This window comes from Brassica napus, chromosome A3, assembly GCF_020379485.1.
Source record: "Brassica napus cultivar Da-Ae chromosome A3, Da-Ae, whole genome shotgun sequence".
NCBI lineage: Eukaryota > Viridiplantae > Streptophyta > Magnoliopsida > Brassicales > Brassicaceae > Brassica > Brassica napus.
In genome coordinates this window covers 20745245-20770089 of record NC_063436.1, presented here as the reverse complement: position 1 = coordinate 20770089, position 24845 = coordinate 20745245, and the positions used below count along the sequence as shown (strand labels likewise).

General features: G+C 37.0%; 7 protein-coding genes across 11 annotated transcripts; 3 read left to right on the top strand and 4 right to left on the bottom strand.

Annotated features, from left to right (window-relative positions):
- Positions 1-518: 518 nt before the first annotated feature.
- Positions 519-4003, top strand: LOC106439763. 2 transcript variants are annotated; one of them, XM_013881275.3, is made up of 9 exons: positions 519-809; positions 902-1071; positions 1563-1744; positions 1821-2105; positions 2193-2251; positions 2328-2364; positions 2442-2513; positions 2598-2922; positions 3447-4003. In XM_013881275.3, the coding sequence occupies exons 1-9, from the start codon at positions 719-721 to the stop codon at positions 3822-3824; spliced, it is 1599 nt and encodes a 532-aa protein (XP_013736729.2). In that variant the 5' UTR covers positions 519-718; the 3' UTR covers positions 3825-4003. The 2 variants fall into 2 exon arrangements, with proteins under 2 accessions (XP_013736729.2, XP_048632587.1); XM_048776630.1 differs by having other exon boundaries at positions 520-805; positions 901-1071.
- A 2267-nt stretch (positions 4004-6270) lies between these two features.
- LOC106439768 (phosphopantothenoylcysteine decarboxylase subunit VHS3-like) lies at positions 6271-7882 on the top strand. Its single transcript, XM_013881280.3, has 4 exons — positions 6271-6370; positions 6459-6590; positions 7182-7222; positions 7304-7882. The coding sequence occupies exons 2-4, from the start codon at positions 6483-6485 to the stop codon at positions 7653-7655; spliced, it is 501 nt and encodes a 166-aa protein (XP_013736734.2). The 5' UTR covers positions 6271-6370; positions 6459-6482; the 3' UTR covers positions 7656-7882.
- Positions 7883-8912: 1030 nt separating this feature from the next.
- On the bottom strand, positions 8913-10164 carry LOC106439771 (triphosphate tunnel metalloenzyme 3). 2 transcript variants are annotated; one of them, XM_013881284.3, is made up of 2 exons: positions 9256-10164; positions 8913-9095 (listed from the first exon to the last, which is right to left on the bottom strand). In XM_013881284.3, the coding sequence occupies exon 1, from the start codon at positions 9878-9880 to the stop codon at positions 9266-9268; it is 615 nt and encodes a 204-aa protein (XP_013736738.2). In that variant the 5' UTR covers positions 9881-10164; the 3' UTR covers positions 8913-9095; positions 9256-9265. The 2 variants fall into 2 exon arrangements, with proteins under 2 accessions (XP_013736738.2, XP_048632586.1); XM_048776629.1 differs by having other exon boundaries at positions 9260-10162.
- Positions 10165-10840: 676 nt separating this feature from the next.
- Positions 10841-12753, bottom strand: LOC106439770 (proteasome subunit alpha type-6-B). The gene is made up of 8 exons (XM_013881283.3): positions 12586-12753; positions 12403-12497; positions 12150-12328; positions 12029-12087; positions 11857-11939; positions 11462-11557; positions 11270-11329; positions 10841-11124 (listed from the first exon to the last, which is right to left on the bottom strand). Exons 1-8 carry the CDS (start codon positions 12659-12661, stop codon positions 11032-11034), a joined length of 741 nt encoding a protein of 246 aa, XP_013736737.2. The 5' UTR covers positions 12662-12753; the 3' UTR covers positions 10841-11031.
- A 1884-nt stretch (positions 12754-14637) lies between these two features.
- Positions 14638-17279, bottom strand: LOC106439773 (calmodulin-binding receptor-like cytoplasmic kinase 3). 2 transcript variants are annotated; one of them, XM_048776627.1, is made up of 8 exons: positions 17103-17279; positions 16521-16885; positions 16253-16420; positions 15907-16172; positions 15584-15749; positions 15419-15508; positions 15043-15341; positions 14638-14968 (listed from the first exon to the last, which is right to left on the bottom strand). In XM_048776627.1, exons 2-8 carry the CDS (start codon positions 16783-16785, stop codon positions 14756-14758), a joined length of 1467 nt encoding a protein of 488 aa, XP_048632584.1. In that variant the 5' UTR covers positions 16786-16885; positions 17103-17279; the 3' UTR covers positions 14638-14755. The 2 variants fall into 2 exon arrangements, with proteins under 2 accessions (XP_048632584.1, XP_013736740.2); XM_013881286.3 differs by having other exon boundaries at positions 16521-16888; positions 17107-17277.
- A 1282-nt stretch (positions 17280-18561) lies between these two features.
- LOC106439777 (enoyl-[acyl-carrier-protein] reductase [NADH], chloroplastic-like) lies at positions 18562-21181 on the top strand. 2 transcript variants are annotated; one of them, NM_001315909.1, is given in 11 exon segments: positions 18562-18579; positions 19035-19335; positions 19437-19546; positions 19618-19673; positions 19749-19833; positions 19914-20036; positions 20115-20226; positions 20320-20371; positions 20456-20565; positions 20637-20735; positions 20830-21127. In NM_001315909.1, coding segments are annotated over 10 exon segments (1164 nt in total). In that variant the 5' UTR covers positions 18562-18579; positions 19035-19058; the 3' UTR covers positions 20970-21127.
- A 691-nt stretch (positions 21182-21872) lies between these two features.
- LOC106439775 (12-oxophytodienoate reductase 3) lies at positions 21873-24841 on the bottom strand. The gene is made up of 6 exons (XM_022716632.2): positions 24679-24841; positions 24448-24574; positions 24230-24370; positions 23445-23575; positions 23055-23365; positions 21873-22636 (listed from the first exon to the last, which is right to left on the bottom strand). Exons 2-6 carry the CDS (start codon positions 24519-24521, stop codon positions 22124-22126), a joined length of 1170 nt encoding a protein of 389 aa, XP_022572353.2. The 5' UTR covers positions 24522-24574; positions 24679-24841; the 3' UTR covers positions 21873-22123.
- Between the last annotated feature and the right edge of the window lie 4 nt (positions 24842-24845).

Below are 24845 nucleotides of genomic sequence, written 5' to 3'. Positions count from 1 at the left end.
AATCGAGACAAATAACGAGTCGAATCAAATTTAATGGATAAAATATCCAACCCTAAAATAATTTTAGGTAAGTTACGCTCGTTTTACCAAACTACTAACATTCCGAATACCGTCAAGAATACGTGGCGAAAGAAATTATGGGACAATTATCTTTCATAAAAATCGACAAATAAGTTTCATTTTCTGATGATAATGAAGGTCGCCAAGTGTGGCTTCTCCATTCGCACAGCAAATTGACGCTAAACAGTTACAATTTTATTTGTTTTCAGTGAGACAAAGACTACACAACAAAACTGAAAGTCTTTTTTTTTGGGTCAAAACTGAAAGTCTTTTGTTTTTAAAACTTTAAAATGTGAGTGGAAACGGAAAGGTTCGAAAGAGAAAAATTAAAAGTAAACTTAAATATCTGTAGAATAAATAGACGCTATATTAAGAAACTGATTAAATACAAAAAGGAAATAAGTGGAGCATCTTTTGAAAAGAATTAAAAACTGTGGGAATGCACATGAAAAAACTACTTTGGAAATGGGGAAATAATTAAAAAAAAAAAAGGAAATGTGATTCGAGGAAGACAAGAGAACCGCTTCAAGCGGCATCTCAAAATCAATCAAGCAAATCGTGTTCTTAATACGTCTGCAATTGTTTCTCTAACACCATTCGATAAAAACATAAAAACACTGAAACGAGAGAAAAAAAACAAAAACAAAAACAGAGAGTTATGTTGTGTTCCAGATCTAACAGAGTGTTCTTACTTATTTGTATTCTTTCTTCACTTCTTCTTGTCGCCGCAGGAATATCGATTACTACTGGTAAGACAGACAATAATCGTCGGTTTATTGAAAATTTTGATTAATTTATCGATTAAATCTCTAAAAAAAAGATTTGAATTGGATTGTTCCAGAAGAAGAGGAATGGGGTAGAACAAGTGTAGAAGGAAGGTTTATGGCAGAGGAGAGTGGAGAAAACTCATCTTTGGTTTTGGCTGCAAAGAGAACCAAAAGAAAAGATCCTACTGAAAATTTCAAGCTTTACACTGGTGGCTGGAACATAAGCAATTCCCATTATATTTTTGTGAGTGTCTTTTATTTCTGTGGTCCATCCAAAATTCTCTCTTTCCCCCCAAGTTGGGTTTTGAATTGATTAAAAGTTTTGATCTTTACCATCAAAACCTCTGGCTAAGTGGTGTCTGGTTCTTTTAATGTGTAATTATAATTGGATTAGTATTTATAACTAGACTGAACTAGTTTTCTGTTGATATGAATGAATGATTTATGAAACCAATCAAAAGTCTTCATCTTGAGGATACTTGTGACATGCTTATAAGCAGTTTTCTGCTTCAGACTTGGTTCTTAGATTCCCTAATTTTAATTGTTAAATGTTTAATTATGATTATAATGAATTAATCAATGGAAACATTTAACTAGCATTTATAGTTACATGTTTGAAAACAATCTATCATATTCCCTCCTTTTTTTTTTCTTATGAGGAGGGTCTTGAACATTTTGGAGGATACTTGTGATATGCTCTAATCATTCTTTCTCATTCTTGTGCTTTTGGTGCAGTCTGTTGCTTATACGGCGCTGCCTTTTGCAGTTATAGCAGGAGTCTGGTTTGTCTTCTTTGGGCTATCCTTGTCTCTCATTTGCTTTTGCTACTGCTGCTGTGCCCGTCAACCTTACGGCTATTCCCGGATTGCTTATGCTCTCTCCCTTATCCTCCTCATATCCTTCACAATCGCAGCAATGTATCATACACTCTCTCTCTCTCTCTTTCTTTTACTGCCTCTTGTTTCTTGATATATTGTGTTTTGATATTTCCAGTGTGGGATGTGTTTTCCTTTACACGGGCCAAGGAAAGTTTCACGCCAGCACGACAGATACTTTGGACTATGTGGTGAGACAAGCGAATTTCACGTCGGAAAACCTCAGGAACGTGTCAGATTATCTCAACGCAGCGGAGAAGGTGGATGTGCAATCCTTGGTTCTTCCTGGGGATGTTCTAACGAAAATTAACGATATACAGAGAAAGATCAACTCCTCTGCAACTACTCTCTCTGTCAAAACGATGGAGAACCAAGACAAGATTCAAAGTGTCTTGAACAACATGTAAAAAATCCACTACCACCATATATTGTTATCTATTTTTCACCCTTTTTTTTATTTTGCTTATAATGTGTCTCTATTTTGTTGCAGGAGACTTGCTCTCATCCTCATCGCTGCTGTGATGCTTTTCCTTGCATTTATTGGATTTTGTAAGTCGTCTGGCTGCAAATTCTTAGGGATTGTTATTGATTACATGCTGATTATTGTCATTGTTGTTACATACAGTACTCTCTATCTTTGGACTGCAGTGCCTTGTGTATACGTAAGTGAAGTTACATTCTAATGTTTTGTTTCATCGTTGGTTAATGTTGATAAGCTCTTGTGATTAACAATGGATAGGTTGGTGATCCTTGGTTGGATTCTCGTCACCGGTACTTTCATTTTGTGTGGTGTATTTCTGATTCTACACAAGTGAGTTCTCTTCCCTTTCTACCATTTATTCAAATAATAATAATAATAATAATAATAACAATAATAATAATTCCTCTTTGTCAGCGTTGTGGGGGATACATGTGTTGCAATGGACCAATGGGTGCAGCACCCAACAGCTCACACGGCTCTAGACGATATTCTACCATGCGTTGATAATGCAACCGCAAGAGAAACATTGACTCAGACGAAGCTTGTGACATACCAGTTGGTTAACCTTCTTGACTCTGCCATCAACACAATGACCAACAGGAACTTCCCACCTCAAGCCCGTCCCTTTTACTACAACCAGTCTGGTCCCTTAATGCCCCTGCTCTGTAATCCATTCAATGCTGATCTCTCTGACCACCAGTGCCAACCCGGTGAGGTCCATCTTAGCAATGCTACAGAGGTAAACCTAAGTTTCCATCTCTCACAAACTACACGTTTTGTTTCAGAATAAGAACGACTAATATTGTAGGCCTGGCATTTTGAACTGAACCCGCCGAACCGAACCGAAATTTGGGTTAGTTCGGTGAGAAGTTTGGTTTGTAAAAAAAACTTTGGTTTTCGGTTCGGTTTCGTAATCGGTTAGTTCGGGCACAAAAAACAAATTGTTAACCAAATTTCGAACCAAACTAAACCAAAATTTTGAACCGAAGGTAACCGAAATTATCCGGATTTAATCGAATTTTGAACCGAAATATAAACCAGGAACTTCGGATAGTTTCGGTAAAAAAATTAAATACCGACCTACCCCAGTACTGAACCAAACCGAATTTTTTCCGGTTCTATCTGACGAGATTCTAGTCGAACCGAACTACCTGAATTTCAAACTACCCAAACCCGCATGCCTAACTAATTGAATACAGTATCATATATTGAAACTAGTAGAATATGTATTACAATTCGTCTCATGATTCTTATTAATTGCAGGTATGGAAGAATTACACATGTCAAATTATAACAGTGGGAACATGTAGCACGCAGGGACGCATGACACCAAAGCTTTACACCCAGATGGCTGCAGCAGTTAACGTAAGCTATGGTCTGTACAAGTACGGTCCATTCTTGGCAGATCTGCGAGGGTGTAACTTCGTGAGGTCCACATTCACTGATATAGAGAGGGATCATTGCCCCGGACTGAAGAGATACACGCGGTGGATCTATGTCGGTCTTATGTTGGTCTCTACTGCTGTAATGCTGTCTTTGGTTTTTTGGGTTATATACGCTCGAGAGAGGAGGCACCGGGTTTACACAAAAGACTACATTGCTACGCATTCTGAAGCTCCACGGGACAAGGGTCCGGAGTGAGATGTTATCATCTTCTTTTCCGGTTTTACAGTGAATATTATGTGTGTGAGAAGTTGGTGTTCTTTCTGTATAGTGGATGATGGGAGGAATCTTTGATGTTGTGATTGTTGTCAGTAATGTTCTTTATATGTTGTTAACTACTTCGATATTAGAGCTGGTGTTGCTTTGTTGAACTACAATCCTATCTTTTATTTTTTTTACTCAATGGCTGTCCTGAAGGGCAGGTAGATCAGTTGTTTTGTCTTGTAATTGTACTACGCATCAAACACCACTTGTGGTATCAATGATTTTCCAGGACATATCAATATAAACACTTGAAGATTTACTAATTCTCTATCTCTGGTCTTGTCGAGAGGGGTTGTGGCAATCAGAAGAGGCAAGCAATTTAGTAAATCTATCTGAATTTGTCTATTTCTAAACACCACTTGTGGCAATCTCTTGGAGCTTGGTGTGTACCTACATCAGTTATGGATTCGATTCCCTCTGAAAACTAAATTATCACTACTTGACCAGTTTATGCTTGGGATTCGGTCCAAGTGGTTTACATGGTAGGCCATAACAGATGATTGGTCCATCCCGTGGCATTAGTCAGAAGATATTTCAAACTCGGATCAGGCAGTATGGTACGCTTTTGGGCTAGTCCATTATATAGCACTAAGTGTGTTCCTTCCGGGGCCGACCGGATCAGCCGATAGGGTTTATCAAAAAAAAAACATAACCTATTACATGTACTACTTGACATGTCTGTATCTAAATCTATCGTCCTTTATGTTTTAGTTCTTTAATCAAGTAATATCTTTACCCTGACGAGTTTGATCCTTCCATGCACCAATAAAAAAAAAGATATACGCAACAAATTTGTTTAATGAGAATGATTGTCTCGTTTCACTACAATATATGAATCACACTAAGATAAAAAATTCAATCAGTTAGTTATGCTTATCAATAACTGTTTAGCCAACTTAACTGTTCACAAGCTATTGAGCCACTTCACAATCCAGTCATGCCATAACAAGTAGCAATGCTCTAAACACATAGACTGACCCAAACAAATAAAAAAAGGTAACCGTTACTTGGTTTAAGCTAGCAGTACTATGAATCAGAAGAAGCAAGCAATTTAGAATAGTTCATAGCATCCAAAGACTAAGTGAATTCAAGCAAGACCACAAGTTTACTATAGTCACGATCATACACTCACTTAGTCTTTTAGAGTCTATTTACAAGTATAGCCACAATTTTTTTCAGATTTCAGTGTTTATACCAACTCGGACGATATTGAAGATATGCAGTTAGGTATAAATCCTTCTCTATGATAATCTGGTATTTTTAAAAACTCAAAACGATAAATTATTTAGAGTAATCATAAACGATTTTTTAACGTTAATAAGACACGTCAAAGGTGAATATCAAGTGTGGTTTGAAGAAAATACAACAGACATACCGAAAAGGCAAACAATGCTTCATCCAGTGACTGCTCAAGTTGTAAGCTTACAAAACATTTGCATGGTGGATGAATCATAAGCTATCTAGTGAAGCAACTAAAAGAAATCGTATATTCAGTGGATGTGGATGAGTTAAAAGAGATTATCCGGTTGAAACCAACTTATAGGAATAAGGAACCAAATTAAGCATGTGCCTTCTCTGCATACGGAACTGGACGCACTTTTTTTGAAGACTACTCAAGCTATCATTATTTTGGAATGGGCTGTAAGAGTCTGATTTCAATGATTCAAGAACCTGTTAAGCTAGATGAACTTTTAACCTAAAACCAATTGGTGATAAGTGGAGTGACCCATCTATATTATATATTACTTATGATATCTTCCAACTACCGATGTGAGACACTTTGTGTCTAATAAAACCAATGACATGATCAAGTTGTTCAAAAGAACTAAAAGGGTTAAAAATGTTAAGAGATATTTTAAGATTGTTTATCAACATCAAGCGCAAAACATGACTGTGGATTCATTAGATAAGAATACATGTCTCAAAAGTTTTTTTTTTGTTTGCCAATGTTTTATTCCGGTTTGGCTTTCTTTACCACACTTAATTTAAGTAATAAAATAGTTTTGTAAAAAAAAACTCAAGGTGGAAGCACCGTAGCCTATTGGTTAAGGTTTAAAGGCTTCTACACCCAGGTCTGGGGTTCGAATCCCAGACTATGCAATTTATTGCAGATTACAAGAAATCCAGGTTTCAAGTCCCGGAGAGAACGGTTTATTAAACAATTATGCAGACTACAGAGGAAAGGCTTACAAGAGATCTTCAACATGGTGCAAGTAAATCTGGTCAGGCGTGGATCTTCATAGGACGGCTCAGGTGATGCAGTTAAGCGTAGGTTTTCATAAGAGGCAGGTAGTATTGTCGGTTGTCGAATCGTCTATGTAATCTTTCCTATATCATAATTGTAATATCATAATAAATCAGCGTTATAAAAAAAAAAAAAAAACTCAAAAACGAAAAAAAGAAAAGAAAACCTACTCGGACCAAATCTAGGGTATACACTTGACCCGTTGACCGGATCTAGAGACACATAAGCTATTCAGGTTCTCCCCTCTCTCTCTCTCCTCGTCCCCTGTAGGATTTCGTTAAAGGCTTTCTGTCTCCTCATCTCTTACAGTGTGTCCTTTTCAGTTTCAGCTGCAGTTGCGAGTAGATATGGAAGTGGTTGCCGCTAGGTCGATGGAGACGCAGACATGGGCTTGTTCTGTCACAGAGACGCTTCTCATCCTCGTCGGAAGGAACCTGGCTTGTCTGCTCCTTGCGGTATACACCCGTTTTTTTAATCTCTGACCATTATCGAGATAGCTACGTGTCCTGAATCCAAGGTCTATTAGATTTGTTTTGATTCCTTGCTTTATATGTGCATATTCAGATTTCTGTGTTAGGGATAAGATTTTTTGTCTTGCTTTTATCAATTGGTTCTAGATGGGTCTTTGTACAACTGAAGTTGAATGCAGATTTCAACAATGGCAAGTGTACATTTGCCACTTTTACTGTGTAGCTTTTGCCATATGTTGTTGGGTTATTTGGTAATAGGGATATCTTTCTTGGATTTGTATAAGACAGCAAAACAAAAAGACTTCATTTATCCAAGTTTTAAATCCATACAAATTGACTTTAGCAGTATAAGTTTTATGTTATTTGGTGTTTAAACACCTTTTGAGGTTTTTACAAAAAAAAAAAAAAAACTTGCATATTTTTAGTATGTAATGATGAACTTGCTATGTGTATTAATTCATTACATATTTTTTCACATTCTGTTGTTTAGTTCTACTATCTTTACTGAAAGTTCAGTATTGTATCAATTGCATAAGACATTTTTGTCTAACATTAATTCTGGTGTGACAACCGCAGGCGGAAACGTTGCTGATTGGGTTGATTGCTGAAGATCAGAGGTGAGTAGAACAGCCACACACACGTTTCCTTTCTTTTTTTAAAATTGAGTCAATCTGAATTTTATCTTTTCTTTTCTCCAGGCTTTCTGTGAAGGAGGGTTACAAAAAAGGACGTCCTGATGAGGAAAACAAAGATGGTAGCGACTCTGATGATAACGATGACGACGACGATGATGAAGACGCTGATGATGATGACGAAGATGAAGATGATGCTAACGATGAAAACTTCTCTGGGGATGAAGGGGGAGAGGAAGCTGATCCAGAGGATGACCCAGTGACGAATGGTGGAGCAGGAAGCGATGATGATGACGATGATGATGGTGATGAGAGTGATAGTGATGATGATGATGAGGATGATGACGAGGAAGAAGATGATGAGGAGGAGGAAGATGACGAAGATGTTCGCCAGCCACCTGCTAAGAAGAGGAAATGAAACATGTATTGGGATAAGTGGGGGAGTGTGTTTATGTGTGGTTTAAGACTTGAGAAGAGGATCGTACGTGTTGGTTTTAAGTAGTTCAGTGAAACCTACTCTTATTCAGTTTCATCTTGTTGTGTTACCATTTGTTGTTATCTCAGACTTCCGACCTGGATTTTAGTTTATGTTTCCTGTTTAGAATGTTTGTCATTGAAGGATCTTTCGCCGGGCTTCACAGTTTCTTTGTTGCTGTTTAGAATGAATGCACATAACACCACGCTTGTCTAATTAGCTTTATTAAAATAAAAACAAAGAGTAGTGAGGATATAAAAATAATATTGCTTCATACATCTCATGTCTTTTTTTCATGGTGATAATCTGGCTGTTGATGCATGTATCGGCATCTATAAGAAGTCAAAAGTCTCTCCTGGCCGCCAAACTCTCTGTCCCCAACTGGTTGTTTAAGGCCTATCGGAATGTTTGCCGGATAGTGAACTGAGTCGAATCATCCTGGTCGGGTCTAACGGCATGGGCTTCTGTAATGGTCAACTTCAAGGAATGAACAACTAATGGTGTAACATAGCAGCTATCACTTCTGCCGAAGGTAGTTTTTTTTTTTTTTGGTTCAACTTCAACTTTATATTAACCAAAGAGTAGTACATGATTTCAACCACAAGAATTCAACCACATTTACAAACAAAGTGATCTAGTACCACCCAGAAACACATAGATGGATCCTACGCTACTCGATCTTCTACTTTGTTGTAATTCTACCGAGAACAAGTTCCCTCCACGACTTGAAGAGAACTGTCTCTTAAACCCTTACAATTCGACCATACAAGTGAACGAAACATGAAACCGAGCTTAACTAACCTTATCAGGATTAAACATTAACACCAAGCATTGGTCTCCAAAACATTAGAATGCAGCACTCGGACCAGTACGTCAACACCAAACGGCGCATCTCCTGACTCGATTCAGTATCATCGATCTCAGTTTTTGGTTATAACCATATTGTTTTGCTCCTCTCAGGCTTTGGTTTATATCTTTTGCTATTTTGCTTCTTTTCAAGTTGTCTATTTTTAGTAATTTTGATTATTGTCCCTAGCTCCAGTTTTAGCAACGGTTAAGGGTCTCGTGGATAATAATCGATGTAGTGTTTGTTCCCTCTCCCGGTAGTTTGAGATTCAACGGTACTTGGTTATTGTCTAACAGCTTGCATGTTTTTACTTTTTATATATATAGTACTTGGTGGTGTTTCCATTCGTGGGATTTCAGCAAATATATATATAGCAAACAAGATACGATGCAAATGGCCATAAGAAATAGTGTAAACAGAGATCAATCATCCAATTCAATAGTAAAACATTATTAGATGCACCATTTCTTCAACCTTAGAGATACTCCGTGAACTCATTATTAGATGCACCATTTCTTCAGTCTTAGATACTCCACCTATTCAATCCACATCATAGTAAGTTAGATTAACGTAAATAAAACAAAAAATGTAGTAAACTGTCTAAAGCATCCGTATGAATTAGATCCCAATATAAATCCTAAAACACACCACACAACATTATATTAACAATCATGAAATTAAAGGGGGGAGACTAACCAACCATCAGTCAAGGAAGCTTTCCCGAACGGAAAACAGCAAACTTGGTCATATCCGAATCCTTAAACTCAATATTGTTCGCAGAAAGAAACTCTTCGATCATAGACTTGGCACGTTCGGGCTCCTCGGTCTCGCATTCAATCTCATAGCAATTCCCAAAACCAAACTTAGTCTCATCAACCTCGAGTGTCACGCCTCTCCACTCATACACATTCCTCACATTCTCGAACCCTCCCAAACACACAAACCCCTGAAAATCCTTAAACCCGTACTCCTCTCTGACCCTCTTCAAAACCCTAGATCCAAGATCCGACAGCTTCCACGGCGAATCCACGCACTCTCCACCCAACCCGGCGTCGATCTCCTCCTCGTCTTCCTCCACGCGGCTGATCCCGTTGGCCAGCGTCGGCTTCGCCTTCAGAGAGAGGACACAGCGCTGCGGCTGCGATGTGTTGTGGAGGAAGCGGAGGCGGAGGACGGCGCGGCGGAGGGAGAGGTCGTTCTGGGGCGTGTCGAAGAAGAGGTTGCGCTGGTGGAGGGTTTTGAGGTGGAAGGGGGTGAGGAGAGTGGTGAGGCGGAGGTGAGCGGCGGCGGTGAGGAGGCGGAGCTTGACTTCGACTTCCATGGGGGGGGGCTCTTTAGGAAGAGGAGAGGCCGATGCGGTCGGATTTGGAGGAAGGGTGTTGGCGTTTAGGGTCGATGAGGTGGAGGAGGGAGGAGGAGGAAGATGGAGCGGTTGCGGTTGCGGTGGTGGTGGGTTGTTCTGATTTGCGGGATAGTTCAAGCTCGTCGCGGTCTTCGATTTTGAGTTGGATTTTTGTGGGTTTTCTTCTCAACATTTGGGATCCACAAACTCTTGCTTTCTCGAGTTGGTCTCGAACAGGATTAGGGTTGTTGCCACTAATCAATGGCTCAAATACAATGTTTTGAAAACCGGATAAAATATTAGAGTCGTAATCCAACCCGGTTCAACCAAGCTTTAATTATAATCATTTACTAGGCTAGGCGGAGATCCGCATTTTAGACGGACTAATACATATCCCAAATCAATTTTAATATTAACAATAATTTATTTTATTAAATTAGATATAAATAGTAAATAAATATTACAAAATATCATTTCTATAATAATGTGAACTATTTTGTTTATGTTTTAGTTTTGAAATAAATTTCTGTATTTTTATTTGTAATTTCTTTTATTATTTATAAATTTGCGAGTTACTATTTTCTGTAAAACTAAATTATCTTATAAGAATTTGAAGCACAGAAAACATCTAAAACTTCGAATATCATATAAGAAGATAATCTATTTTATTAATTTTATCATTAGAAAACTCTAAATTCTAAAAACCAAAATCTAAAATAAAAACTATTTTTAAAACCAAAACAATCAAAGCCTAAAACATAAAATCGAGACCCACAATGGAATACACTATCATATAGAAAAAGTATTATCCTTCTTAAATTTGGAAATGTGAAATGCTTCAAATGAACGTATACGTGACGGAGGGGAAGGAAAATGCTGGTAGATTGAAAAGCTTTTGAAAACCGTAACACTTGCTCTCTGCTTTTGGGTCATTGGAAATTAATTTAACTCTATTCCATGCAACAACTCATATTAAGAGGATCTGAGAAAGCAGATAATTCAAATCTACAAGATTCATAAATAAGACTGACGAAAACAATTTCTCTGAAATGTGAATGATCATAGAAAGATTTGAAAGCGATAGGAAGAGATGCAAAGTCTGATTTATTAGCGTCAAGATCCAAAAGTGATCAGTCGCGTTCACTAATGGCCGTCAAATGCTCCTCGATCTCCTCCGTTTCCAGGCAACGGAAAATAGGGTTATCAGCTCTCACAACTCCCACCTGCCAAAAACAACAATTAACAGTGGCAAGAATGTTATGCCTTTCACAAGCTTTAACCAACGTGAAGTATATTGATGATAGTGGAGAATTTGTCAGATGTAGCACTTTTATTTAAAACTATGATAAGAGTGTTGAATTTTGATACCTCAATCTCAGTTGCCTTGAAGTCTTCTTGAAGAACTGATTGCAGAGCGGATATGGCAGTCTGCAAAAGTCAGATATAATTTCTTTTTAGAATCTTGTTGGTGCATGCGATCCTATAAATTTAAACGTTTTACGGTAACATAGAAAATAACTACTAAACAATCAAAGAAAGGAAGTATCGGCCATAAGTTACCTGCACCGTTTCATCATATGTGAAGGCAGGGTTCTCTTTCATTTTCTTCTCCAAGAAATTGATAGCTTCTTGCTCTTTCATACCAGCACTAGTTGCCTGCATCACATACACATGTTTGCTTACTATATAATAGAAAGCCTCCTATTTGCATTGTAGCTTCAGTCTTAACACAAACAAATAAGCTATGTACGTGTGTACAGGCAAAAGAAGATAAGCATTGGAAGCGTAGAGTCTCTGGTTAGACAAGATAGAACACTAAATTACAGAAGAAGCAAGTGCAAGATAGCAGTAATACTTTTTTTCCACACAAGTTTTTTTTTCCTTCAAATGCAGTAGTCTAAATATCAACAAGAGGCTTATTACCTTAAGCAAGACAAGTAGAGTGGGATTATTACCTTGTGACCGTAAAAATGACCGGCTGGATCACACTTGTAAAGCAGGGGTCCTCTCTCTTCATCCATACCCAGAACCATCGCAACTTCATAAAGACAAACAAAAACAAGAATCAGCCATAACAAGTAGATGTGTAGATATGCAAATAGGTAGGGAAGTGAGTGCAAAACTTGCCTACGCCAAGAGGTCTCATGTAAGCATGTTGAGTGTAGACCTGTGACTTGTCTGCAATCCTGTTGACAACATGATTAGTCACACTCGATAAGCACAGAGGAGGAAGAAAGGGTATTATTACCATTTAGCAAGAATGTCGGCAGGCATCTCGTAACCATATTGAAACCTAAACTCAGCAGCCTCGTTCCTTGCTTGCGTGACCAACGACCTTGAATCAGCCGTCATGCCAGTAGCTAACAACCCAAGGTACTTAGTGACAGGGAAAAGGTGAGATACGCTTGACTCATCTAGAAGCTTGTCCTGCACCATTCCCAAATAAATAAAATTAAGAAAGCAATCTTGGAACCAAAACCCTAAAAAAGGGAAACACTCACAGGGACTTTCTTCTGGGTGACGACGCATACTGAATCCTTTCCTCGAACACCAATCGATGTGATTCCAGCTGCTTTCACCGCTTTGAATGCGTATTCTACACATAAAAAATTGGGGGTGAGGGAAACAACGCGAGAAAGAGAGATGTTGAGTTTAAAAGGAGAGGATTCGATTCGATTACTGACCTACTTGGAAGAGACGACCTTCTGGAGAGAAGATCGTGATGTGACGATCGTATCCACCGCCGCTTCCTCTGCTCATTTTTTTTCTTCTCTATCGGACTTCGGTTTTTTTTTTTTTTTTTTGTTCTCTTCTCTGATCTAATTTTATTTAGAGTTTTCTTTCTATCTTTCTCATCAAGCCAAACTGATGTAACAAAAACTAACATTATCATCATCATTCATTTATAAAATTTTCCAATTTTTTATTTTACTGCTCCTTCCGTTTTTTAATATAAGTCGTTTTAGAGCTATACACGTAGATTAAGAAAACCATTAATTTCTTATATTTTCTACATTAATTTCTTATATTTTCTAGACAAAAACATCATTAATTATTTACCTAACCACAATTCAATCAATAGAAAAATAGAAGATATATTACCATTGGTCATACAATATTAATTATTAATAAATTTTACATAGAAAACCGAAAATGACATATAATTTGGAACAAAAAAGTTTCTCTAAAACGACTTATATTAAAAAACGGAGGGAGTATTATTTAATCCAAATATTTTAATATCATAAACTAAAATTGTGTTTCAACATATTTTAACAAAAATAAAGTAAACTATAATAATATATTTATAATTTAAATATATTAGTAAATCCGTAAGATTGAATAACACTTGATTTGATATTGAATTTATGAATCATTAAACTAATAACACATGATTTTAATACAGATTTGAAAATCATAGAACCAATAACACTAGATTTAGTTCGGATTTTCAAATCCATTAAAATGCAACAACCGATAACTCCTACTCTCTTTACATCTCGATTTAGATATAGGAAATTAGTTTTAGGTGGTTTTTAGTCTAGCGAACCTAAGCTTAACGTTTTTCCGTCATGTTTCGTTGCTCTACAAGTTATATCCGTTTTACAAAACGAACTTTACAAAGCAGTTTGATCTTTTATCTTAACTTTTGTAAAACGAACTATGTTCAACTTGATCTTCGAAAAAGGTACATAGATAGCCTTTCAAAAAATCCAGTCCAAAGTTTATAAAATTCTTTTACTTTTTTCGTCTTTTTTTGTTTTATGTGTTTGTCGTAATTATCGTAGAAAATCCGATTCTACAAAAGTTATGTTTTCTATTACAAAACTTTAGTTTATGTTAATATCAGCAAAGTATTAAAATTGAAATACGAAAAAAACTTGACACAAATTGTTTAGATTAGCCCGTTTTCTTCCAAATGTTTGAAACTTCTTGTAGGAAGTCAACAGATTTTCCCGCAGCTAACTCATACGGTAATACCACCGATAAACAAGGAAGGCCATTGGAAATTCCTTTTTAAATCTAAGCAATACCCCCTCGAAAATAAGTCGGCACGTAACACGTAAAAACATTTTTAAATTTCTGGTACAAATTACAAGTTAGAAAACATGAATTTTGTTTTACTATTTAATATTAGTTGGAATGTCAAATTAATTAAGAAGAAAACTATTTAAATTCATCTAGGAAGTAATAGAGTAGATCAAAGCTAGCAACGAGGTGTTTCCCAACGGTAAGTAGCTTTTATCCAGGCTCAAGGGAAAAAAGTTGGCATGTATAGTTTATTTTTTAACTCAGTAGTCCGACTTCTAATATTTGCTCTTGGGATCAGCGATAGAAGCTGAAGCCAAAGCAATCAGATGGGCCATTGAAACATTCTCTGCCTTTTAATATCGCAAGGTGTGTGTGGAATCTGATTTGCAGGTGCTAGTCCGAATGATAAGAGGAGAAGAAGAGGTATGGCCCCTAAGCTAAGACCGATCATTCAGGACATTCATCAACGGCTTCTGCAATTAATGCCCATAATATGTGGTGATGTATCAGCAGAGAGGGGGGAAACATGGCAGCAGATGGGATAGCTAAGGAGATTTTTTCTTTTGAGAACAATGTCCCTCGGTTGTATTCTATAGTGTCTTCTTGGTTAAACTCTTTTGTGGAGGTTGACAAACTTTTGTAATTATTGGCTAATATAAATTGATGTTGAATTAAAAATAAATAAATATTTGCTCTTGTGCTTGTGCGATAATCTTATAGGTATCTCATTTCATATCAAATAAAATCCTCAAATGAGAAAGAATCAGTATTATGTAATAACAGAGAGACTAGCAAGTTGTGTACGTGTGAAAAGCAATTTATTTATTTCTGTTCCACCGACCGCCTAAGATAACTGGATCTTATAGCCCAAAGCTGCTTCCCGACAGCTTCCATGTCCGGTCGCTCTTTCCGTGTCGGAGCAGCACACTGAAAAGCCAAACTGAACATCTTCTTCAGTATCTTCTCGTCTACTCGATCCCTCGCGTTTGGATCCACCAACTCAAACACTTTGCCCTCATTGTATTTCTCAAATGCCTGATTATTCGCAAATGAAGATTTATTTACTATATATACGTAACAAAACTTTTTAAAAAGTTAGCTTAGCTTACCCATCGAACCGTAATCCTCTCATCATGAGGTCGTCTGGCCTCTACCGGACGACGGCCAGTGAGTATCTCCACAACCAAAATCCCGAAGGAGAAAACATCGCTTTTGGCAGTGAGTTGATAAGTCCTCATGTACTCCGGGTCGAGATAACCAACTGTTCCTTTCACTTGTGTCAATATGTGGGTTTGGTTAGAGTCCGTAGGACCGCCTCTCGCAAACCCAAAGTCTGCCACTTTGGCTCTCATCCCCGTCGTGAGGATAATGTTGGACGATTTTATGTCACGGTGAATTATCTGTCTTTCTGTTTACAAAACGATTAGTAAAAATAAAAAAAAAGAATCTCAAAATAAGAGCCAAAAAAAAAAACATTATCTATACCTGCATAAGAATGGAGATAAGTCAATCCATGGCAAACATCAATCACGATCTCCAACCTTTGATTGAAATTGAGAATGCTTCCATTAGTACCTGCATTAGTTTCTTATACTGTTTAAATCATATGTTCTTATAGCGCTATTGAACGTGTGGAAACAAAGTTCTTACCATCCAAGTGATCCCGTAGTGTACCATTTCCGACGTACTCGGTTATGATAAGTCGCTCGTCTCCTTTATCAACATAACCAAGTAGCTTCACTAGGTTCCGATGACCTATTTTCGACAAAAGATCAACTTCACTTTTGAATTCCTTCCGCAGATTCTCAAAGTGTTCCTGGTTGATCAAGTAAAAGTTATATTTCTGGTGTCTATGAATAAAAGAACAACATAGAAAATTGAAATAGATCAGACACGGTCAGATCAAAATTTGGTATAGTGATATTGTTAGCTGACAAAAAAAAAGAACAACATAGAAAATTGAAAAAGGGTACCTTTTTGGCTCGTTTAATGGCAACGACCTGACCGTCCTCTAGAGTGCCCTTGTAGACTATACCAAAGCCTCCTTCACCAATTTGGTTACTGTCTGAAAAATTATCGGTTGCTGCAATAATTTGACTCATGGTCAGATTCAAGGGTCCCATCCTAGCACTAGGCCTCGGGGACATAGCATATCTTGATGGGCTTTCAGGTACCCGGGATGAACTAGACGAAATCATATCAGATGAAGGGCTCATTTCAAACGACGAACCTTGGTGCACTGTCAATAATAGTATATATGAACATTCACCTGAGTTATCTAAACATTCAAAGAAAAAAAAAAGAGGGATATTTAGTCACCTGAGTTAGATTCTTTGGGTAGTACTTCGTGACTATTTGCTTTCCTCTCCTTGTGGAAGCAAGGACAACAAATCGCACAGCAGAATAGAAGAAACCCGCTTGCTGCCAAGCTTACTTGAACATGGCCAGAATCTTCTTCTACATATTTTTCTTTCAAAAACCTTCTCCCTGTATAAAAACCAAATTAAAAAAATAAATAAATAAATAAAATCAGTAGCTATAATAAATAAGTTAAATAACCAACAAACTCAAATGAGAATGTGCATACCTAGTAGATGGTGAACCGTGCAGAAGTCGTCTATAAAAGAGTCCCCAAAGACACAACCTTTGGCTTTATGAACCTGCACGGCTTCGCAAAAGCGAACTATGTGCACTGGATCTCCGTTTATTGCGAACAAACTCGGCTTTGTGTAGGTAAAGTGATCAGACTGACAAAGACTCGATGACGACGATGCTGAACTTTCCTTGAGATGCAATAACATTAACAGACACAACAAAGCAGCGAACACCAATCTTGTGACGCTTCTACCCATAATTGGTGAGAGAGAGAGAGAGTCTTATCCACAAAATAACTCAATAGACAAGACTCAGCCTCAATAAAGCGCCATTCCTGACCTAAATCATCAATTCATAAACCTGTAAAAAAAAAGAAATAAAACAATTTCAGCCCGACAAGGGATCTAAACTTGAATTCTTGAAACCCTTTTGCTCAATTATCATAAACCGTAGCAGAGATCTAGCAAAAACTCAAAAAGGTCTCCTAGAAAACGTGATACCAAGACCTTTTGGACCTGACATGTTCAGCAAACCAAATTACAAGAAACCCAGAAGAGTTGAGCGAGAGAAGACCAAACCTGGAAGCTGGAACGCAACTTTGTAGGTTTGACTTGACTGTAAAGTACTTTGAATCAACGAAACTCTTTCCCTTGTTTCAGACAGATTTTTTTTTTCTCCGACTATTTCATTTTAATGAAAAGGCCCGAAAGGGCAATTACATAGATGATGGAGAAAGTTCAACTCAACATCATTTTACATCCTTTATAGTAATTTGTCCATCCTATTTTACCCAATATACTCTGGTAAAATAAATTTTAAAAGGAACTATGTGTCTTGAAAATAGAATTGTCCATCTCATTTTCGGATTATATTGTCATGATTATCCTCAGAATTATGAAATGTCAGGTAGTTTACTTTCATTAGCAAGTATTTCTAGAAGCATATGCTGAGAATGAAAAGGAAACCTTCTGCGGAACTTTTAACTATGATAGTTTTGTACTTTTTATCTAGTGTCATCTTTGGAACTAAAAAGTATTGAGAAAAAGCACCATCTGTAGATTCTTTTTTTTTTCCTAAGAGCCAGTGATGATCTAGAGATGTACAAAACTTTTATATCCTTTAAGCAAAAAAAAAAAAAAAACTTTTATATCCTTCTTGCTTATTTTAGATTTTTCTCTAATATTACAAAGAACCCTTATTTTATTTACAGTAACAACAAATTAATATATACTTTTAAAAAGGAAAACAAAAATATTCTAATATAATTTTGTGGTACAAAGAACTAAACTTCTACATATTTAATTTAAAATCTGGAGTGGTTTGATTTTAATGACTTTTAGATAATTTTAGGAGAATTTAAAATTTTGGCATAATTTTTATTAAATTATTATAGAATCTTATTTTAAACCACGAGAATTAGATTTTTATTTTTATAAATAAAAACACCTCTCAAATATTCCAGAGACACTTAAATTACTCTTAAATCTACAATTCAAAATTTGTTCAATAATAGTAAATTTCAGATGAGATGATAAGTTCAATAACACTGATTTTTAAAACATTTTTAAAACTCACGTTTAAATAACATAAATTTCTCATTTTAATACGAATCACTTTAAACTTTGTATGGTTTTACAACAAAACCAAATCTAAGTTTTTTATACTTTAGTATAAAAACCAATAAATTAAACCCGAAATTGAAATAAAAGTTAAACAAAAAACAAAAAAAAGAACTAAAATAATAGTTTAAAATTTTAAAACCAAAATCTGAAAAAACCAAAAACAGAAAATTACTCAAACAATAAGGCCTAAATAAAAATTGTGTAATAGTCCCGAAAAATAAAATATCCGAAAGAGGTTACGGTTAAACCTTAAATTTCCGGTTTGCTACGAAACCGATCCGGTTTGTGTAGTTGGGACAAAAAAACTTCTCACTTAACTTCGCCAGACACAACAGACACCTCGATCTCATCGAACCCGCTCCCCTTACATACCCCACTTCACACCAAAGCAAACCTACTCTCCTCTCTTCTCTCTCTAGGATCTATCAGGTATCTATCTCCCCCTCTCTCTCTCTCTTTGGTTCTCTGTTTGTTTGATGGAATAATGCAGATGCGTTTTGGGTTTTTAATATCTCACTCGATTGAGTTTTCTCTGACGAAATATCAGAACTTGTGTCATTTGTTTTTGTTATGTCAACTTGGTTTGCGTATTATAAATCAAATAATTTGAAAACTGCAGATGGGTTTCTGAGACTTTTTCAATTCGATTTCTCCAGTGTCCTTGTCGATCTACATTTTTGTGCACATTATTATAACTTGGATTGTTAGAAAGTATTAAGGTGAGAGAGAGAACTTAAAATCTTATCCACATTAACTTAAAATGATCAATGTACATGATAGTACAAAGAAATGACTATAGCTGTACACGTGGATTCGATATGAAATATCTGATAGAAAGAAAGCTCATTGGTCTTGTTTTGATTCTTTACATTTTTTTTGCACAGAAAATATTTAAAATATTTTGAGGGATGGCGGCAACATCAGCAGCTTCGATCTTGCAAATGGCTACAACAAGGCCAAGCATTTCTGCTGCCTCTACCAAAGCAAGGACCTACATTGTCGGTGCCAATCCCAGGAACGCATCGTGGGACAAAATTGCTTGCACTCCCCGTCTATCGAACCTGGGATGTTTGAGAAACGACAGTGCTCTTCCAGCTTCTAAAAAGAGTTTTTCCTTTTCGACAAAGGCCATGTCTGAATCCAGCGAAAGCAAGGCTTCTTCTGGACTTCCCATTGATTTGAGAGGTTACTATGTAGTCATATCTTAATCATCATTACTGAGATTGATTGCTATTTAGAAGACAGTGAGCTGTTTGAATTAAATCAACTGTGTTTAATGGTTACAGGGAAAAGGGCTTTCATTGCTGGTATAGCTGATGATAATGGATATGGTTGGGCCATAGCCAAATCTCTTGCTGCTGCTGGTGCTGAAATATTGGTTGGCACTTGGGTTCCTGTAAGTTCTTCTTTTTTTTTGTATTACTACTTTTAGTTTCCTCATGTTCTGACCTGTGAGTGGTCTACTAGGCGCTTAACATTTTTGAGACGAGCTTGAGACGTGGAAAATTCGACCAGTCACGCGTGTAAGGACTTACAACATAACTGATCAACTCTTTGTTTCTTTTGTTTTTCCACATCATCTAATATCTCAAATTCAGGTTGCCAGACGGATCATTGATGGAGATTAAAAAGGTTTATCCTTTGGATGCTGTCTTTGACACTCCTGATGATGTCCCTGAAGATGTAAGGGAGATTTACATCTTTCACATCATATTAAAACCCTTAATATCCAAATTAGTTATGATAACATTTTATTTTTCCAGGTGAAAGCGAATAAGCGATATGCTGGATCATCAAACTGGACTGTACAGGAAGCTGCAGAATGTGTGAGACAAGATTTTGGAAGCATTGACATTCTTGTCCACTCACTTGCAAATGGACCAGAGGCAAGAACTCTATCTGAAACTGTTTTGCAAGAACTTTATTCTGTTTTGCCTAATGGGAGATCTTCTTATATTTTTTAGGTTAGCAAACCTCTACTGGAGACATCGAGGAAAGGCTATCTTGCTGCTATCTCTGCTTCCAGCTACTCCTTTGTTTCCCTCCTCAGCCATTTTCTCCCAATTATGAACCCAGGCATGTAACTAAACTTTGTATGCCTCCTCTTCTTCTTTTATAATTATTTGTTTTTTTTTTTAATTTTATTTGTTTCTCTATGATATGATTTAGGAGGTGCTTCTATCTCTCTTACTTACATTGCCTCTGAAAGGATCATTCCCGGGTAAGAGTTTATACTGTAGCTTCACAACATTGTTTGGTTTCTCAATAGATGATTACAAATGTCTCTTTTAATTTATGTTGTTAGGTATGGTGGAGGTATGAGTTCTGCCAAGGCCGCACTAGAGAGTGATACACGTGTGCTTGCATTTGAAGCTGGAAGGAAACAAAACATTAGGGTCAACACTATCTCTGCAGGTAGATTCATCTTTCACTCTTAACGAGCATATTCATATGAACATCAAGGCTTTATGGTTTTGGGTTTTCAGGTCCTTTGGGAAGCCGAGCAGCAAAAGCAATTGGGTTCATAGACACAATGATCGAGTATTCATACAATAACGCGCCTATTCAGAAAACACTGACCGCAGGTTCATTCATTTTCCTTCTATACAAGCATTCTCTTGTTGGCTTTCAGTTTTCTTTGGAAATTTTATTAAACAAAAGAGGAATATGATGATGCAGATGAAGTTGGGAATGCAGCGGCCTTCTTGGTATCTCCATTGGCCTCTGCTATAACTGGTGCAACCATCTATGTGGACAATGGCTTGAATTCAATGGGTGTTGCTCTGGACAGCCCCGTTTTCAAAGACCTCAACAAGTAGGGTCTTCTTGATCGACGAATAGAGCATATGATCTCCCCATCGGCTTTGTTTTTCTTTTAAGTTTCAAGAGAATATGTTATGTTTCTAGTTTGTCACTTTAGCTGATATGTAATAACTGCTGCACTATTTCTCTAATGATTGAAGTTTGCAAGTTTCTACTTTGTAATTGAACCACTTTACATGTTTATGGTTTCATAGACGGCTTTGTTCAAGTTGTTTTCATTCTGTTCTAATACTTGCCTGCCTAACCGGATCAAATGTTGATATCTTATCCATGGGAGAAAATCATTTTCAATACTCATTTCTTTGGGATTAAACAAACAAAGAACAAGAGTTCAATACACAATCATCACATCCTATACTAGGACGAACTGTATCACCAAGCTAGACTACAAAGAGCTTAAAGAGAAACTAGGCCGGATATAAACTGGAGCCACAAGCCGACCATCTCGGAGAAATTACAACACAAACTAAACCTTAAACCTTAAAGACACAAATCCTTCACCAGAATCACACTTCCACAAAGTAGCATCAACATAACCGTTAGGGAAGCCAAGAGCCTTACAGGCGCTATCTGAGAAAGCCAACGAAGCCGGAAGCAAGCATCAAGATTCAAGACCATAACAAATATTTCACACCAAGGGTTAATCCCTCAAAACCCAAACCAACCCGCACCTTGACTGAATCCATAGCAAGAACAACAAACCTCCTGGAGATGAGAAGAACCACTTACTCAAACTGGAACCATTCTAAAGGAACAAACAAAGCCTCGTTGGTTTTACCGCTTCAACCGAGACCATCAAAGACAGAGATGAAGCCACAGGATACCGGAGACACAAAGACCTCTGTGCCAAGAGCAAGACTCCTAAACTGACGGAGTGGAGACTGAATAAAGAGCGAATATGCGGTGGGGAAACATGACTAAGACCACTGGATCAAGACTTGAGCTAGTACATGTTGCTCTCAAAGCAAAACAAAAAGGCAACCACTAACGATTCAATGAAACACGAACAAGCAGGCCACACAGGATATATACTATATGATTACCATTGTCATTTTACGGAGAATTTATTGGTTTACTATAACATCAATAAACAATAATACATCAATGAATTGATGTAGATATCTATAAATCTTCTCCTCGTTTCTCAAACTCAGAGGCGAGAAGCTGGAGCCAAGAAGGAATAATCTGTGTAGCCAACAACTGGGTCTTGAGTGTAAAACGTCTTCCGATTATATTTATTCAACTTCGCACCAACCTTAAACCGCGAAACCAAGTCAGGGTTTGCAATAAACAGCCTGCCAAAGGAGACCAAATCAGCATCCCCTTGCTGAATGGCTTGCATACCAAGTTCCTTGTTGAAACCTCCACTAGACATAAATGTCCCATTGTAAGCCGTACGCAAGCTCTTCATTAACTTAGCTTCTTCCTCATCACTGCCTTGCCTTCCAGATTCTGTTTGCCCATAAGCGTGGTACCGAGGCTGTGTTACGTGAAGGTAAGCGAGCTTGGAGCCAGTATCGTCCTGTAACTTGTTGAGCAAGTCAACCACGGCTAGCCCGAGGGAGAGTGGGTCAGAATCAGTTGCATCGAGATGGTCTATTGCTGGAGATATCCTGACGCCAACTTTACTAGCTCCTATGGCTGAAACCACACCTTTCACTACCTGCAATCAACCCAATATTTTTTTTAAAATGACATAGCTAATGTGAACAAGTTTTTAACTCTAAACGCAAACTTCAGATGAATTTTGTTTTACTGACGTTGTATTGAAATAATTCATAAAATAAAAGATATTTTATTTTAAAACAAATAAACTTTCTTTTCAAATTCGATGTTTACATATATAATAGCAAATATAGTGAACAAAGGTAAAATAGTATATGCCTTTACATTTTACACTCATTTTTTTCCAAATAAAACAATTTTAAATCATTTTATATCACAGAAAATGTTAATTTTAAATGCAAAAGTTTGAAGAAACTCTGTTTGTATAAAACAAAATATATCTTTACTCTTTTGAAAGAAAATATTTTAACTCTTAAACATCTAAAGTTTAAAATATAGTGTAAAAGAATTGGTACCTGAAGTAAGAATCTGCAACGGTTTTGAATGGAGCCTCCATATTGGTCGGTACGGTCATTGATCCCATTTTTCATAAACTGATCAATGAGGTAACCGTGCGCTCCATGGATCTCAATCCCATCAAAACCAGCTCGGATTGCGTTAATAGCCGAGTTGCAATAATCTTCCACCACTCGAGGTATCTCGGAAGCGTGTAGAGGTCGAGGTTTACGGTATTTCGCATGTGATCCATCAGGCAACAGAACTCGCCATCTTTCTGAGATGGGTTTGTCCGTTGACGATATTGGCGATCCACCATTAGGTTGATACACTGTTCAAATCCAACTGAATTTGTTAGGTGCTTTTCCAAATATTTTTTGAAAAACATTTTATTAAGTAAGAGGACATACATGGATGAGAAGCACGTCCAACATGCCATAATTGACAGAAGATGAAACCTCCTTTGGAGTGAACTGCTTCCACAACGTGCTTCCATGCCTCTACTTGTTCCTCCGAATAGATTCCTGGTACATGTGGAAACCTGAAAAAAAAATCAAACTAATTGGACTATTTGCAGTCGAGTAGCGTACATTATTATACAAGTCTTGTATATATATATATATATAATTTTTGTTGAAACTACAAGTCTTGTATATTGCGACATGCTAATAACGTAGGTAACGAATTTTAGTGTTCTCAAATATGTAATTCTCAACCTTTTGTCTGAATGTGTGCTGAGATTTAAAAACAAACACACATCTCCATCCTTATCTTGGCACTTAACTATTGGTAAGTTCTTTACCTACGTTAAAGCAAGTCATTTCTTTTTTTTTCGTCATAATAAATTATTTTGGTGGCGAATAGTTAACATTTTCAAATCATACACGTTTTGTTAATGGTTTATCTTTGCCTTTGATCATATATCAATATTTTAACAATGTAAAAAGCTTTTAGATTTATTTTTGTATAGCAAAGGCTCCCACAGAGCAATAAGAATTAGTTGATTTTACATTTTAATTATAACAAATATTATAAAAGTTGGGTTATAGAGATATTTTATAACAAAAAACTACTATGATCTGGAGAAATAAAATCTGATTTATTTCTTAGTTATTAGTTTATTACCCTTTTGAGAATAATAAACAGAACAGTTAACAGCAATTTCATCGTTGACGTGACGGGGAAAAGAAATTACCCTGCGGATCCGGGAGAGATCATGGTGCCCTCCGAGATGAGAAAACCGCCGGGAGTGGTGCGTTGAGCGTAATACTCCGCCAACGCCGCGTTCGGAACGCCGTTCAACGCCCTGCAACGTGTCATCGGCGCCAGAACCACTCTGAAACACACAAACGCGGTATGAGATTCACTATAATTCATCAAATCAATCAATCAATCAAGCTAAAATCGAATCACCTGTGAGAGAGATCGAATCTTCCCATCTTGTAAGGAGAGAAAAGTGTGTCCGTGGAGTTTCCCTGCGCCGCCATACCTCCTCCTCCGATCGATCAAGCAAAGAAAAGTCTCAGATCTGAGAAATCAACTGTCAAAACATTGATTGGTTAGCTAAAACTTCATTTACTAGAAGAACAAAACAGTGTCCGTCTACACACAAAAAAAGAGTAACCAAGTCTGTGAGGACTTTACCTTTTTAGAATTTAGAAATTGAAAGAGTGAAAGTTGGGTGTTGTGGACTTGCGATTGGTTATTGTTTTTTATATACACAAAAAGGTGCGCGGAGGAGGAAAGCTCTCTCGGCATCTTTGGACCGACCACTCTTTTTTTTTTTTGGTGTAAGACCGACCACTCTTTCC

Excerpts from the sequence above, each read along its gene's own strand:
- LOC106439770 (XM_013881283.3), bottom strand. The coding sequence starts at position 12,661 with ATGAGCAGAGGAAGCGGCGGTGGATACGATCGTCACATCACGATCTTC. Across the intron at positions 11,940-12,028 it reads CATGAGACCTCTTGGCGTAG|TTGCGATGGTTCTGGGTATG; the intron begins GCAAGTTTTGCA and ends GTCTTTATGAAG. Across the intron at positions 11,125-11,269 it reads TCAAGGCAACTGAGATTGAG|GTGGGAGTTGTGAGAGCTGA; the intron begins GTATCAAAATTC and ends TGTTTTTGGCAG.
- LOC106439775 (XM_022716632.2), bottom strand. The coding sequence starts at position 24,521 with ATGGCGGCGCAGGGAAACTCCACGGACACACTTTTCTCTCCTTACAAG. Across the intron at positions 23,366-23,444 it reads TGGACGTGCTTCTCATCCAT|TGTATCAACCTAATGGTGGA; the intron begins GTATGTCCTCTT and ends GGATTTGAACAG. Across the intron at positions 22,637-23,054 it reads GTTGCAGATTCTTACTTCAG|GTAGTGAAAGGTGTGGTTTC; the intron begins GTACCAATTCTT and ends GGTTGATTGCAG.
- LOC106439771 (XM_013881284.3), bottom strand. The coding sequence starts at position 9,880 with ATGGAAGTCGAAGTCAAGCTCCGCCTCCTCACCGCCGCCGCTCACCTC.
- LOC106439777 (XM_048762398.1), top strand. The coding sequence starts at position 19,059 with ATGGCGGCAACATCAGCAGCTTCGATCTTGCAAATGGCTACAACAAGG. Across the intron at positions 19,674-19,748 it reads AAATTCGACCAGTCACGCGT|GTTGCCAGACGGATCATTGA; the intron begins GTAAGGACTTAC and ends TCTCAAATTCAG. Across the intron at positions 19,834-19,913 it reads CTGATGATGTCCCTGAAGAT|GTGAAAGCGAATAAGCGATA; the intron begins GTAAGGGAGATT and ends TTATTTTTCCAG.
- LOC106439768 (XM_013881280.3), top strand. The coding sequence starts at position 6,483 with ATGGAAGTGGTTGCCGCTAGGTCGATGGAGACGCAGACATGGGCTTGT. Across the intron at positions 6,591-7,181 it reads TGGCTTGTCTGCTCCTTGCG|GCGGAAACGTTGCTGATTGG; the intron begins GTATACACCCGT and ends TGACAACCGCAG. Across the intron at positions 7,223-7,303 it reads TTGATTGCTGAAGATCAGAG|GCTTTCTGTGAAGGAGGGTT; the intron begins GTGAGTAGAACA and ends TCTTTTCTCCAG.
- LOC106439773 (XM_048776627.1), bottom strand. The coding sequence starts at position 16,785 with ATGGGTAGAAGCGTCACAAGATTGGTGTTCGCTGCTTTGTTGTGTCTG. Across the intron at positions 15,509-15,583 it reads ACTACGGGATCACTTGGATG|GTACTAATGGAAGCATTCTC; the intron begins GTAAGAACTTTG and ends AAACTAATGCAG. Across the intron at positions 14,969-15,042 it reads AGAGGATTACGGTTCGATGG|GCATTTGAGAAATACAATGA; the intron begins GTAAGCTAAGCT and ends GCGAATAATCAG.
- LOC106439763 (XM_013881275.3), top strand. The coding sequence starts at position 719 with ATGTTGTGTTCCAGATCTAACAGAGTGTTCTTACTTATTTGTATTCTT. Across the intron at positions 2,106-2,192 it reads CAAAGTGTCTTGAACAACAT|GAGACTTGCTCTCATCCTCA; the intron begins GTAAAAAATCCA and ends ATTTTGTTGCAG. Across the intron at positions 2,923-3,446 it reads ATCTTAGCAATGCTACAGAG|GTATGGAAGAATTACACATG; the intron begins GTAAACCTAAGT and ends TATTAATTGCAG.